The sequence below is a fragment of the Myotis lucifugus genome, unplaced genomic scaffold, assembly GCF_000147115.1.
Source record: "Myotis lucifugus unplaced genomic scaffold, Myoluc2.0 scaffold_31, whole genome shotgun sequence".
Taxonomy (NCBI): domain Eukaryota; kingdom Metazoa; phylum Chordata; class Mammalia; order Chiroptera; family Vespertilionidae; genus Myotis; species Myotis lucifugus.
The window spans coordinates 814,242-830,345 of record NW_005871079.1 but is presented as its reverse complement, the minus strand read 5'-3'; the positions used below and the strand labels follow the sequence as shown (position 1 = coordinate 830,345).

The following is a 16,104-nucleotide window of genomic DNA, read 5'->3' as shown; positions in this document are numbered from 1 at the left end:
TTCCATATTAAAGAAGACAGAAGAAAAAACCAGGCCTAATGTCCCGTAGAAGACACAGTAGTAACCAATTCATTAAATGGTTACACTTGTAAAACTAGACTGGCTATAACTTCACAATTCGAGGTTACAGTCACCTGAGAAACTCCTCCTCCTCTATGATGATGACAAATGGTTCATTTTGAATTTTAAAGGAGAGGATAGGTTTTTTTAGATATTGGCTTTGCTTACTCTATATCAGAACAGTACGGGGACTCCCAGGAACTATTATCAACAAAAGAGAAGGCAAAACCAACAGCAATAAAAGCAAGCAAAACTTTGCAAGAAACAGCCTTCATGCTTTGATTTGCTCTGGAATAAGAGTCCATTATCAGTCTCCCCCCCCATGCCATCTGTTCATACGGATGATCAGATTGTTTTTTTAAAGTTCTCAAGTAATATGTTATCAAATTAATTATGTTAACAGCTTCGGTGTGTTATAATTGACATACAAAGTGCACAATTTAGCCCTGGCCAGTTTGTCTCAGTGGATAGAGTGTTGGCCTGCAGACTGAAGGGTCCTGGGTTCGATTCGTGGTCAGGGCATGTGCCTGGGTTACAGATTCGATCCCCAGTGTGGGGCATGCAGGAGGCAGTCGATCAATGATTCTCTCTCATCATTGATGTTTCTATCTCTCTCTCCCTCTCCCTTCCTCTCTGAAATCAATAAAAACATATTTTAAAAAGTGCACAATTTAAGTTTTGACATATGTACACACTCATAAAACCATCACAATCAAAATAATGAATATAGCCATCAGCCTCGAAGTTTCTCATGCCCCTTTACAATCACCTCGCATTCCTTCCCATCCTCTTCTGCCACATACTCAGGCGACCACTGAGCTGTTTTCTGTCTCTATAAATTGGCTTGCCTTTCCTAGAGTTCTATATCAATGGAATCATAGGGCATGTCCTATTTTGGGGGGAGGCAAGGTATCTGGCTTCTCTTGCTCAGCATAATTGCATTGAGTTTTATGGGTGTAGTATTCCATTGCACGGATGCACCATAACTTGCTGATCCACTCATCGACTGATGGGCATATGTGTTTGCAGTTTGAGGCTATTACAAACAAAACTTCTATAAACATTCAAGTAAAAATCTTGGCATGGACATATGCTTTCAATTTTCTTGGGTAAATATTTAGGGGTAGAATAGCCATATCATGTGGTATATGTATACTCAACTTTTCAAGAAACTGGCAAACTGTTTTCCCAAGTAGTTGTATCATTCTACATTCCCACCAGCCTCGTACGAAGTTCCAGTTCCTCTATGTCTGTCAACACTTGGTACTAAATATCTTTTTAATTTTAGCCATTTTAGTGAGTGTGTGGTGGTATCACATTATGGTTTTAATTTGCATTTCCCTAATGACTAGTGACGTTGAGTGCTTCTTAAATTGCTTTTCTGTCATTCATATATCTTGTTTGGTGAATTTTCTTTTCTTTTTTTTTTATTGCTTAAAGTATTACAAAGGGTATTACATATGTGTCCTTTTTTTCCCCGCCCTTGACAATTCCCCGGCTTCCCCTACCCCCCAGTGTCTTATGTCCATTGGTTATGCTCATATGCATGCATACAAGTCCTTCGGTTGATCTCTTACCCCCCTTCCTCCTGCCCCCCAACACCCCCCTGCCTTCCCACTGCAGTTTGACAATCTAATTTTAGCCATTTTAGTGAGTGTGTGGTGGTATCACATTATGGTTTTAATTTGCATTTCCCTAATGACTAGTGACGTTGAGTGCTTCTTAAATTGCTTTTCTGTCATTCATATATCTTGTTTGGTGAATTTTCTATTGACAATCTTTGCCCACTTAAAAAATTGGGTTACCTTCTAGCTATTGAGTTTTGAGAGCACTTTATTCTGGATACAAGTCCTTTATCAGATAGATACTCTGAAATTATTTTCTACCAACCTGTGGCTTTTCTTTTTATCCTCTTACCAGTATCTTTCAAGGAGAAGTCTAAAATTTTGATGAAGTCTAATTGAACAATATTATTTTATGAATTGTGCTTTTAGTGTTAAATCTAAGAATTTCTTTGCCTAACTCAAGATCGCAAAAGTTTTCCTGTTTGAGTTTGGAAGTTTTATGGTTTGGGGTTTTTACATTTAGGTCTATGGTTCATTTTGAGTTAATTTTTTATATGTTGCAAAATATGAATTGGTATTTTTTGTTTTGATTTGGATACAGATAGCCAGTTGTTTCAGGTGAAATGGCTACCAGTTTTCCACTGAATTGTCTTGGAAATTTTGTTGAAAATTAGTTGTTCATGTATGTGTGTGTCTATTTCTGGATTCTTTATTCTGTTCCATTGATCTGTTAATCTAACTTTATGCCAATAGCACACTGTCTTGATTATATTAGCTTTAAAATAATTTTTGAAATCTGCTAGTGTTAGCCCCGAAACTTGGTTTTATATTTCAAAGTTGTTTTTGAGTATGCTCAGTCTTTTGAATTTCCATATGATTTTTAGAATCAGCTTGTCATTTTAACAAAATGCCTGCTAGGATTTTGATTGGGCTTTGTTTAACTTGAGATCAATTTGGGAGAACTAATAACAATGTTGAGTTTCCAAGTTATGAACAAGGCACATGTCCATTTATTTAGGTCTTCTTTAATTTCTCTTAGCAATGTTTTGTAGTTTTCAGTGTATAAACCTCTTACACCTGTTATTAAAATTATTCCTAAGGGGTTTTTTATGTCTTTATAATAATATTATTTTTAATTTCTGGTTCTTCTTTGCTTGTATATAGAAATATAATTAATACCTGTATATCGAGATTGTATCTTACAAACTCACTAGACTCACTTATTAGTTCTAGTAGGTTTTTATAGATTTCATCTGATTTTCTACATAAGGGAGAATGTCATTTTAAAAAAACAACAAACCAGTTTTACTTCTTTCTTTTCCAATATGGGTGTTTATTTCTTTTCTCTTGCCTTATTGCAATGGCTAAAATGTTCAATGTTGAGATTGGGCATCCTTGTCTTGTTTCTGATCTTAGGAAATAATCATTTCATTTTCCACCATTAAGTATGATGCTATTGTAGGATTTTAAGCAAATACCTTTATCAGGTTGACAAAATTTTATTCTATTCTTATTTTTCTAATAGTTTTTTTTAATCAGAGATGAATACTTGGATTTTTTTCAATGTTTTTGCATTTATTGAGATAATTTATATATTTATTTATATACTAGAGGCCCTGTGCACGACATTTGTGCGGCGGGGTGGGGGGTGGAGGGGTGGGGAGGGTCCCTCAGCCCAGCCTGCGCCCTCTCGCAGTCCGCAGTCCAGGTCCCCTCAGGGGATATCCCCTGGGACTCCTCTGGGACCCCTTGTGGGTAGCAGGCCCAAGCCGGCAGGCGGACATTCCCCAGGGGGTCCTTAGCACTGCAGAGGAGGCAGGAGAGGCTCCTGCCACTGCCCGGCTTCTGGCCATGGGAGTGCACTGACCACCAGGGGGCAGCTCCTCCATTGCCTGGTGGTCAGTGCAAGTCATAGTGACTGGTCGTTCTGCAGTTCAGTCAATTTGTATATTAGCCTTTTATTATATAGGATTTAAAGGTACATATTTTTTAGTTTGTTAATATGATCAATTATACTAATAAATTTTCAAATGTTAAAACAATATTGCGTTCTTGGGATAAACTTTACTTGCTCAAAACATATTGTCCTTTCTATATATTTTGAATCCAGTTTGCTAAAATTTTGTTTGGATTTTTGTCATCTCTGCTTATAAATCGGGGATATATTGGTCTGCAATTTCTTTTAATGTCTTTGTCTGGTTTTGGTCTCAGGGTAATCCTGGAGTCATAGAATGAATTGGGAAGTATTGCCACCTTTTCGATTTTTCTAGAAGAGTTTGTGAAGAATGTGTACATATTTGGTAGAGTTCATCAGTGCTGCACTATGGGCCTGGAGTTTTCTTTGTGGGAAACTTTTGAACTCTAAATTCAATTTCTTCAATAGAATCAGGGCTAGTTAGGTTATATATGTATTTCTTTGTGGATAAACTTTGGTAATTTGTGTCTTTCAAGAAATTTGTACATTTAATCTAAGTTGTTGAATTTATAAGCACAAAGTTGTTCACAATATTTCCTTATTATCCTTTTAATACCTGTGGAATCTGCAGTAATCTTCTTCTCATCCCTGATAGTGGTTACTGGTGTATTCTTGCATTCTTTCCTAATCTGTCTGACTCGCTTTTAGTTTCATTGATTTTATCTATTGTTTCAGGCTTTTATTTCATTGATTTCCACTCTGATCTTTATTATTCCCCTTCTTCTGCTTACCTTGGGCTTACTTTGCTCTTATTTCTCTAGCTTCTTAAGGTAAAAGCTGAGGTAATAGATTTGCAATCTTTCTTGTATTTCATGTGGCTGTTAATTGCTATAAATTTCCCCAAGTCTTGCTTTATAGGCATTCCCCAAATTTTGATATGTTGTGTTTCTATTTTAATTCATTTCCATATACTTTCTAATCTTTCTAATTTCCCTTTTTTTCTTTACTCATGTGTTACTTAAAAGTGTTTTATTCAACTCATATATATTTGCAGATTGTTATTAATGTCTAATTTATTTCATTGTGGTTAGAGAAGATTATTTGTATGACTTGGAACTTTTAAAAATTTATCGAGTTATTTTATCACCCACAATATGATCTATCTTGGTAAATGTTCCATGTGCACTTGTAAATATATATATATATATATATATATATATATATATATATATATATTCTACTGTTGTTGGGTGAAGTGTCCTAGTTGTTGGGTGAAGTGTTCTACAAATATCAAATAGATCCAGTGAGTTTATAGTGTTGCTCAAGTCTCCTTTATCTTTACTGACTGTTCATATGTTCTATCAGTTGAGACCTGGGTGATGACCTCTTTAATTGTGAATTTTTCTATTTCGTCTAGAAGTTTCTATCAGCTTTTGTTTCATAAATTTTAACATTCTATTATTAGGTTCATAACTATTCAGGATTGTTATGTCCAATTAATACTTTTATTTTTTTGGTCTCATATGCTATTTGTGTTTTGCCTTTAAAATTTTATATATATAATTATATATATATAATTATATATATATATATAATTTTATTGATTCCATAGAGGAAGGGAGAAGGAGAGATAGAAACATCAGTGATGAAAATCATTGATTGGTTGCCTCCTGCATGCCCCCCACTGGGGATCGAGCCCACAACCTGGGCATGTGACCTTGAATAGAATCAAACCCAGGAACCTTCAGTCCGCAGGCCAACGCTCTATCCACTGAGCAAAACTGGCTAGGGCTAGATTAATATTTTTAATGAATTTATTTTCTTTGGCTTTTTTATGTGCTAAATTTTATTTTTAAAATATATTTTTATTGATTTCAGAGCAGAAGGGAGGAGAGAGATAGAAATATTAATGACGATAGAGAATCATAAATGAGCTGCCTTCTGCATGCTCCATTCTGGGTATCGAGCCCACAACCTGGGCATGTGCCCTGACCGGGAATCGAACCACGATCTCCTGGTTCATAGGTCAAAGCTCAACTACTGAGCCAGCCAGATGTTTATTTTTTTAAACATCTTTATTGTTGAAAGTATTACATATGTCTCCTTTTTTCTCCCATTGACCCCTTATAGCCCACCCCTGCTCCCCTGCCCCAGGCCTCCACCACCCTATTGTCTGTGTCCATGGGTTATGTGTATATGCATACAAGTTCTTTGGTTGATCTCTTCCCACCCCACCCCCACCCCCACCCCCACTTTCCCTGAGATTCCACAGTCTGCTCTATGCTTCTATGTCTCTGGATCTGTTTTGTTCAACAGTTTATTTTGTTCATTAGATTCGACATATGAGTAAGATCATGTTATACTTGTCTTTCTCTGACTGGCTTATTTTGCTTAGCATAATACTCTATAGGTCCCTCCATGCTGCCTCAAAGGATAAGAGATCCTTCTCTTTTACTGTTGCATCGTATTCCATGGTATACATGTACCACAGCTTTTTTTTTTTTAATATATTTTATTGATTTTTACAGAGAGGAAGGGAGAGGAAGAGGGATAAAGAGTTAGGAATATCGATGAGAGAGAAACATCAATCAGCTGCCTCCTGCACACCCCCTACTGGGGATGTGCCCACAACCAAGGTACATGCCCTTGACCAGAATCGAACCTGGGACCCTTCAGTCCTCAGGCTGATGCTCTATCCACTGAGCCAAACCGGTTAAGGCTACCACAGCTTTTTTATCCACTCATCTACTGATGGGCACTTGGGCTGTTTCCATATCTTAGCTATTGTAAATTATGCTGCTATGAACATAGGGATGCATACATTCTTTCTGATTGGCGTTTCAGGTTTCTTAGGATACATTTCTAGAAGTGGGATCACTGGGTTAAATGGCAGTTCCATATTTAACTTTTTGAGGAAACTCCATACTGTTTTCCATAATGGCTGCACCAGTCTGCATTCCCACTAGCAGTGTAGTAGTGTTCTCTTTTCTCCACATCCTCCCCAGCAATTGTCATTTGTTGATCGATGGTAGCCATTCTGACAGGTGTGAGGTGATACCTCATTGTCATTTTATTGTTATTTTTTAAAAATATATTTCTTTATTGATTTCAGAGAGGGAGAGGGAGAGATAGAAATATCAATGATGAGAGGGAATCATTGATCGGCTGCCTCCTGCACGCCCCCTACTGGGGACTGAGCCCGCAACCCAGGCATGTGCCCTTGGCCGGAATCAACCTGGGATCCCTCAGTCTGCAGGCCGACACTCTATCCACTGAACCAAACTGGCTAGGGCCCTCATTGTCATTTTAATTTGCATCTCTCTGATGATCAGTGGCATTTATGGCTTATTAGCTAAAAATTCTTGGTGTATTTTAGTGATTGCCGTAGGCCTTTCAGTTTACATCTATAACTCATCATAGTCTACTTCCAAAGGATATTACATAACTTCACATACATTATTAGAACCTTACAATAATATCCATTTCTCATATCCCAACATTTGTACTATTATTCTATATTTTACTTTTACACATTATAAACTCCACACTATTGTTAATATTGTTGTTTAAATGATCAATTATCTTTTAAAGAGATTTAAATTTTTTAAAAAAATCTTAGTTACTCAGGTAATTATTTCGATTTTTTAAATGTCTTTGGTAGATCTATATTTCTATGATATAATTTCCTTCCTGCTGGAAGGAATTTCTTTAACTTTTATTATGGTTACAGTGTGCTGCTGAATTCTCTTGGCTGCTGTATGTCTAAAAATGTCTTTATTTGGTCTTGTTTTAGAAAGATATTCTTGTCCAGCCAGTGGTGCTCAGTAGTTGAGTGTCAACCTATGAACAAGGAGGTCATAGTTGATTCCTGGTCAGGGCACATGCCCAGGTTGTGGACTCGATCCCCAGTAGGGGGTGTGCAGGAGGCAGCCGATTAATGATTCTTTCTCATCATCATTGATGTTTCTATCTCTCTCCTTTCCCTGCCCTCTCTGAAGTCAATAAAAATATGTTTTAAAAAAGGATATTCTTGCGTCATATAGAATTCTAGGTTTTTTCTTTCAATACTATACAAAGGCTGTTCCACTGTCCTTTCACTTGCATTATATCCAGTGAAGAATCTGCTGTTAAACCTTACCTTTGTTCCTCTGCATGTGATGTGTCTTCTTCCTTCTGACTGCTTTTAAGTAGACTAGACTACTGGAAATGAGCTCATGAATTAGGTGTTTTGTGTGTGTGTGTTTTTTTTAAATTATGTGCTCCAGTGTATATTATCAAGTTAATAAAATGAGTCAGTGAGCAACTAATAATTTGAGGGGGGAAGGAAAGAGGTTTCCTATTGACTTAAAAAATAGTTAGAAAAAATATAATCTTGATTATAAGTCATGACACCAAAATTGATAAAATGCACTTGACTTATCAATATGCAGTACTTTTGTGAAGAAAACCATACATCTCCATGGGATATAGAAAATATCACTAAATGGAGAGAGAGAGATATCTCACCCATGTCTCATATGAGACATCTTAATATTGGATGAGAAGCTCCAATATTATATAAATGTCAGTTTTAAAAATATTTAATCTATAAATCAACAGCCAAGGTTGAGAACCACTGCTCTAAAGCTTACCTGAAAATAAAAAACATGGGAAATAGGGGAACTCTGAGAAAGAAAAGTAGATTACTTCTAACATAAGACTGTGTACTGTGAATCAATAGTAATTTTAAAAATGGGGTAGTAGACAAATGTAACCCAACACAGATTGGGTTTTAATATATGATAAAGATGGAATTTCAAAGCAATGAAGAGATGGACTATTCAGTATATGGCATTGGTAGAATTGCTTATTAATGCCTCATTCTTATAACAAAATCAATTATAGACAAAACAAAGATTTAAATGTAAAAACAAAACTATAAAAACACTGAGGAAGCTCTAACTGGTTTGGCTCAGTGGATAGAGCGTCGGCCTGTGGACTTAAGGGTCCCAGGTTCGATTCCGGTCAAGGCATGTACCTTGGTTGCGGGCACATACCCAGTTAGGGAGTGTGCAGGAGGCAGCTCATCGATGTTTCTCTCATCGATGTTTCTAACTATCCCTCTCCCTTCCTCTCTGTAAAAATCAATAAAATATATTTTAAAAAAATACTGAGGAAAATGAGTAAATTATTCATATCAACTAAGAGTAGGAAGACCTTTCTGAAAATGACATAAAGCACCTATTGAAAAATCTAACTAAAACAAAAGTTAAAATAAACATAAATCCAGCAAATCTTAGCTAGAACAACAACAGCAAACACACACCGTAAACAAAATCAAAATACATTGGCAAAAATATAACTTTTATCTTAGGCAAATGGCTAGCCATATATACATCCCCTAAAATCAACATGAAAAAGCCACTAGTAGAAAATAATGGGTGCAGACATGAACAGGTAATTCAAAGAAGAAATGGTTGAGATACACAAATATAGGCTCAACCTTAGTAAATAATGGAAGTTCAAATTAAAGCAAAAATAAGCAAACATAAAATCCTTTTCGCCTACCAGTTTTATGAAAAAAAAGAAAGATGTGCAATATTTCATACATGGGAACATATTAATAATAAGACTGCACTATTATAAAGTGGCTTAACAAAGCTGCTCATTTCTATTCCATACTCCCTGTGTGAATGGTCCAGCTCAATTTAGACAGCTTCGCAAATGGGGATCTTGCCCTGGGCCCTGTGACTCAGCCTCTTTCACAAGCTCTGAGCTCCAGTCAGGTTGTGTGTGTGTGTGTGTTGGGGGAGGTGGGGTTGGTGGCTGTCTTCCTCCTTCTGAGACTTGTTCCAAGATGCCAGCAGGCCCTTCCAATTTGTCCTGTCTTACCTCCGATCGATGTGGCTATATTGTTCTCTCTCAGGCTGGCCTTACATCATGCCCAACAAGGGACAGACATTTCTTGTATGAATGGGGCTACTATTCTCACTTTGTACATGTGTCCTTGCTTAGTCTTCTCTCTCCTTGCAGTGTGTGGTCAACAGAGAATGAGGCTGGTCTAAATTGGCAGTGATTATGGCCTAAAGAGCTCAAGAGAAGGCACTGTTGAAAAATGTGTTGTTTTGCATTCATGCTATAAATTTTGAATGGCAAATTTCACATGGCTAGAAATGAATTATGGTCCATATTTTCCTGCCTACTCTGGGCAGGACTTGTATTTGTCTTCATCATCAGTGAAGCACAGTACAATCTTTGACAGTCGTGGAAGTTATTGGAAGATGTACTCTTGGGAGTCGTAATGTAACCAGCACTAAAGTAAATAATACTAGGGGCCTGCATAGGCAAGATAACCTATGTTGTTTCAATACAAATTTCCAAGAACTATGGTATTGGAATTAACAACTGTTTCTTTTTTCTCTGGGTGGGATATGATATTAACCAAGAAGGGTGCATTTGAATTTGACAATAACACAGAGATAGTTCCTAGACCGGGACAGGAAAATATGGTGCACTTATAACAATAAGACATTTTAAAATTAAATTATTTACTTTGGAATGTGAAGGAAGTAAATATATTTCTTTAAAGACTAGAACGAATTACACCAAAGTTTTACAGTGATTGTGTCTGTGCGTTGGCTTCACAACAGACTTTGTTTTTCATGTGTTCTTCGATGCGGGCATGTGAAATTAGAAAACAATAACTTGGCCATGGTCACAGAGCTAGCTAAGTCATAGAAACAAATGCTCTCTGAGTCCAAACGCCATATTCTTTTCTCTTAAAAAGTAAAAAAAAGCACATAATTAAATTATCCAGTTCCTTTCCAGAGGCAACCAGGGTTAGTTTCTCTGTATCCTTCAAGAGACACAAAATGTAAACATATGTTTGTCTGTGTTTTTAGACATATGTTTGTGTTTTTTTAGAAACAAAAAATTAATTGGGGTAACATAGGTTAAAGACATTTTATAATTTCAGGTGCATTATAGTATGGTATCTGTAGCCCAATTGTGTGCTCACCAGCCAGTCTAGTTTCTTTCTGTCATCACATATTTGACCCCATTTGAACCCTATTAGAGAGGTGGCTATCACAAGTACCCTGTTCATCCCCCCACCTGAATATTTTTTTGGTGTGTGTGCTGAAACTCGGGATATTTTAAATTTTTAAACACAGATGGTAAACACACACTCACACTCTTCAGTATTTTGCTGTTTTAGTTGATAATAGCCTGGAGATCTGACCACATCAGTACATAACAAACCTCTTTTTAACAACCGTACGATATTCTATTCAGTAGATGTTTGCATCATAATTTATTAACCAATTATCAATGTATTGCTATTTCAAACAATATTGAACTTAATATTCTCACACATATGCTTAAAAATACGTGTGAGAGAACATGGTAGGATAACTTCCTGTAAGTGAATGTGCTAGGTCACAGGGGGTCCTTACTTACACTGTCGCCAACAACCATGCACATGTATCTTTATCATAAGTTTGCCTGCTTCCTGAGTTTTGCCATTCTCTATGTGTGTTTTTTTATGCTCTTTTCAGAATAGATTACTACCAATTTCAGCCTTTACTTGGTTTGTGACTTTGGGTAAGTCCATTTAATCTCTCTGAACCTTCTTCTTTAATGGAAGTAATGTTCATTTTCTCTAGTTTTTTGTTAAAATTAAAGGATATATGGAAAAGGCTAACTATTATACAAATAGGCAGATCAATATTTTATATTTTCTACATATAGATAGCTATTGTACTTTCCTTCCACTTGTCTACTTCTATTCTTTGCACAGTAACTGTTCAGGTTTTATCATGCATCTACCTGCTTTCCACATCTTTTTCACATGTCCTTCCCCTCTCCCCCCAAATCTAATGGTCAAATGAATCTTAATGAATTCAAGTTCCAGTTGTTACTCTCCTGCTTCTGCCAGACAAAACCGCTCTATATCTTAGAGGAAATTCTGTACCTTATTTTCCATTTTCTAGCCCCAGCCCCACCCTACCTTCCTGTGATTTTTCACTATGCTTTTGGCCATTGTTATAATTCCTTTTAAATATTCCTGCACAGAGTGATATGTGCTTGATTAAATTAGTGCCGCCAGTCAGTTGCCCCAAGTTTACACTTCAGGACTAGTGGGTTTGGCTCAGGGGGTAGAGTGTTGGCCCTCGGACAGAAGGGTTATGGGTTTGATTCCGGTCAAGGGCACGTATCTCAGTTGTAGGCTTGATCTCTGACACCAGTTGAGGCAAATGCTGGAGGCAACCGGTCAATGTGTTTCTCTTACATCCACACTTCTCTCTCTCCCTCCCTGCATCCCTTCCATTCTAAGAAATCAATGAGAAAATATCCTTGGGTGAGGATTAACAAAAGTTTACACACTGTGCTCTAGATGAAAAAACCCTATTAGAGAGGTGCCTATCACAAGTACCATCTACTATCCATGTATTCATACCAGCCAGATGCTTGCTTAATTAGCACAGAGAATGTCAGAGTGGCTTTTCATTATATTGATGCATTATATTAGTATGATGCATATTTGAAATGGGTTCTGAGAAATTAAAGGTGTTCAGATATGTACTTATAAATAGGCTAAAATGTTCAGACATTCTCCATTATTTCATAAACTGGGTATAAGATCCAGCAAGTATGATACACTTTGCCCTTAAAGGTGGTTCCCAAACCTTGAACCAAGAGTTCTATGGCTAGATACTGGGTTTAAGGATTTCTGGTTCTTTCATGCCCATTTAAAGGATATGAGTCTATTTTTCATGCAAAGTGTGATCAAATCACCCCAAATGATAAAGAGCTAGAACTTCACCATTTGCTTACAAATTATAGGAACAGTTTTGTGCTTGGTTATAAGAAATGCTTAACAAATGTCTGAGTGGTAGAATTTGATCTAACACTTTCATTGGATTCTGTTAATATGACTTTGGGGGAATAGCTCTCACCCATATTAAACTCTTTGTTTAACCAACAAAATCCCCAGGAGTTGGACATGACAAAACTGTCTTCAGCTCAGAATAACTGGACAGTTTTAATGACCTGAACACTTTCCCACTTCCTGTAAAAGTCTGCCTGCATGCTTTCCCGCTTTCTGGAAGGCCCACGGTGACTACCCAAGTTCTGTAACTTCAAGTCTTCCCAGATTTCAGGTAGGTCCCTGTCAATTCCAGCAGTATTCAACCTGAGCACCACTTACTGCACTTAAAATTTGTCCTTGTGGTCCACTTTATAGCACTTGGTAGCTTTTTTTTTTTTTTTTAGTAGAATCACATATAGGCTGTATTTTTTATCCTCAAACTATGTCATACAGTGTTTCCCTCTGTACATGTAAATTAGGATTGAACAGGTGACTAGTGGAATAAATATGCTCAAATTGCCCAGTGTTGGGAGAGAGAGCATTCATTAATGCTACAATTACTGAGTGCTTACTATATACTAAGCATTTTTCTAGGCAGCAATCCATTTTCTACCAAGTTTTCTGGGTAGGCAGCAATCAACACGACAAAGTCTGCCTTCAGAGAACTCATATTCGAGGGGAAAAGACAACAAACTAAGTATAAAATTAGTGATAAATGCTATGAGGAAAAACCCAGTTAAGAGAATAGCAGTGGCTCGAGGTTGCTATTTTAGAAGAGGGTAGAGTGGGGAGATGTGTAGGAATCTTGAAGGCTGTGGTAACTGATTTTTGTGAAGGGAAACCTAGTTTCTTCTTTAAAACCGTTGCCCATAGGCCATAGAAAGATTGGCTATCTCTTGGTCTGTGGATACTCCTACTTGTCTCCAAATACTCACCTTCGCCTTCCTGAGTAACAGAGGCTGGAGTCTAACCAGACACAAGACACACAGGTGGGGATGACATAGTCAGGCCTCACTTGCAGGCCATGGGACTATGTTCAGAACAAGAGCAAAAGTAATTTGTGTCTATTGCAGATCATGCTTTTTTTTTTTTTTTTTAAACACCTATATATTTTTTATTGATTTCAGAGAGGAAAGGAGAGATAGAAACATCAATGATGAGAGTCATTGATTGGCTGCTCCCTGCATGCCCCCACCTGGGGATCGAGCCCACAACCAGGGCACGGGCCCTTGACCAGAATTAAACCTGGGGCCCTTCAGTCTGCAGGCCAATGCTCTATCCATTGAGCCAAACCGGTTAGGGCAAGATCATGCTCTTAAAAGGAGTCTTCTGTCTTCTCCCCCTTGTGCCTTTCTCCCTTAGTTGTTTGGATACAGATAGGTGGGCAGAAGCTGAAGCAGCCATCTTGTACGGTAACGGACCCACTGGTTGAGGATGGCAGAGCAACAACACAATAGGAGTTGGTACATCACCCCAGACTGCTTATGCTGTTAAGAAAGGAATACACTTCTATCTCGTATAAACTACGTTTGGTTTTTTGTTACAACAGAAGTAGCTTGTACCCTAATTCAGAGGCATACTGGAGAAGCAGTATCTTACCCACAAGGAAGTTAATTACATAACCAGGAAGTATTTATGGGTATAGCTCCAACAATTCAAAGGGCCAGAATAAAAAGGCCAGGATAAAAAGGCAGCATGATATTCTAGAAAAAAAACTTAATTAATCCTGTTTTTTTCAGCCCCACCTCTGTCCTTTAACAATAGTAAACGCTTGAAAAAGTTCTTTTTCCACCTACAGAATAGGGTTGTTGTGTATAATTACATGGAAACACTCTGAAAGCATAATACAGCTTATCAACAAATGATTATAGCATTTGGTTTACAAAATAACTTATTTAGGCTTATCAGAGCTAACCTTAATCACTCAAATGGTTTCTTTTCATGATTTATGACTGAAAAGGAGTCTAAGCCGCCTGGAAGGTCCTTCCCAAGTCTAAGTATATGAAAGATAAAGAATGTAACATGTCACAATCTCCAGGGCTACATTAGGATTTTAAATATGAAAATAATTTAAATTTATAACATTCATTGGACAGTTTATCCCAAATCTTTCCACTGGGATAATTTGTTTCAACCTACTCCTCACCGAGTACTTGGCAGGAATGACTAAGTGACCCCAGCCCCACCCCTGGCCCCGTCAATTTCAAACACATGGACCCGAACGCTCAGAGTAGGTAAGCTTGCTCCTGAAAGGTAAAATGAATGCTTACTAACTAAAGGACCGTCTGAGAGGTAAGGTGGTAGTATCTGTGGAAGGAGCACACCTTGCATATGTTCCTAACTTGCCTAACAACAGCCAGCCTAGGTTACAGCCTCTCGGAGGAAGGCAGAGAGCACAGAACCCGTGTTGATTTTAGGCCGCTCCTGGCTTCAACAAGTCCTCATAAGCACAGTTCTTATGCATGAGCTAAACAGAGTAGCCCCGTTTTCTCTTTGGGGTTAAAAAAAAAGCTGCCTTTTAAAAAAATACTCAAATCTTCCAGCTATACTGCCCGAAAATCACTCAAAGCCTATAGGTGTCTACATCCTTTGATCAATTGACACTACCAATGAAACAGAATGAAAATCTACACATGAACAGAATTCTCAGACCTTGATGTATAAAATGCATAGTACATCATATTTTTCAAGATTTAAAATATCCAATATCAATAAAGCTGAAATATATATATATATATGAAACATAAGCTTCCTACTGTGAGGTGAGGTGCCCTATTCCTACTGTGAGGTGAGGTGCCCTATTAGGCCCCTGATCTCATCTGATTCTGTAAGGCATTATCCTCATTTCACTAATGAGGAAATGGGATAAAGTAACTTGTCATAATCAAGTGATAAAGTCTGCCTAAAAAATATATTTAAAAAAACTTACACAAATTGACTATTGGGAATGTTTTTTGCAAATCTAGGCTTCCAACCTAAAAAAATATATGTATTTTTAAATATATTTTATTGATTTTCTACAGAGAGGAAGGGTGAGGGAAAGAAAGCTAGAAACATTGATGAGAGAGAAACATCGATCAGCTGCCTCCTGCACAACCCCCACTGGGGATGTGCCTGCAACCAAGGTACATGCCCTTGACCGGAATCGAACCCGGGACCCTTCAGTCCGCAGGCTGACGCTCTATCCGCTGAGCCAAACCGGTCAGGGCTCAACCTAAAAATATTTATACTTGCCTTGTAACTTGGTTTCTTTAGATGATTTCAACCTTTTTCATGTGTTTATTGCTTCTATTAGACTAATATCCTTGCAGGCAGACAGGGACTAAATTTTCTATCCTCTGGAACATACATGGACTGCCAAACACTGTTCTGTAAAGGTAGGCATTCAATAGACTTGTTTTTCCATAAACCTGAAACCAAAATGAGCCTTAAAAATGTTCAAAATAGTCCGGTGTGGCTCAGTGGTTGAGTGTGGACCTATGAACCAGGAGGTCACGGTTCCATTCCTGATCAAGGCACAAGCCCAAGTTGTAGCCTCAATCTCCAGTAGGGGGCATGCAGGAGGCAGCCGATCAATGATTTTCTCTCATCATTGATATTTCTATCACTCCCTCTCCCTTCCTCTCTGAAATCAATAAAAATATTTTAAAAAATTAAATATTAAAATATTTAAATATCTAAATAAAACAGTTCTCATTTAAAATAACATACACCAA

The 16,104-nt window shown here is 37.5% G+C and overlaps 1 protein-coding gene across 1 annotated transcript in view; it reads left to right on the top strand.

Moving 5' to 3' along the window:
• KLF9 (Kruppel like factor 9) overlaps positions 1–13,860 on the top strand; it is a 55,785-nt gene extending 41,925 nt beyond the window's left edge. The window contains exon 2 of the mRNA XM_023752348.1: positions 13,751–13,860. Within this exon, the coding sequence (XP_023608116.1) occupies positions 13,751–13,845 (95 nt within the window). The 3' untranslated portion in view covers positions 13,846–13,860. The remainder of the gene's footprint in view (positions 1–13,750) is intronic.
• The last annotated feature ends 2,244 nt before the right edge of the window (positions 13,861–16,104 follow it).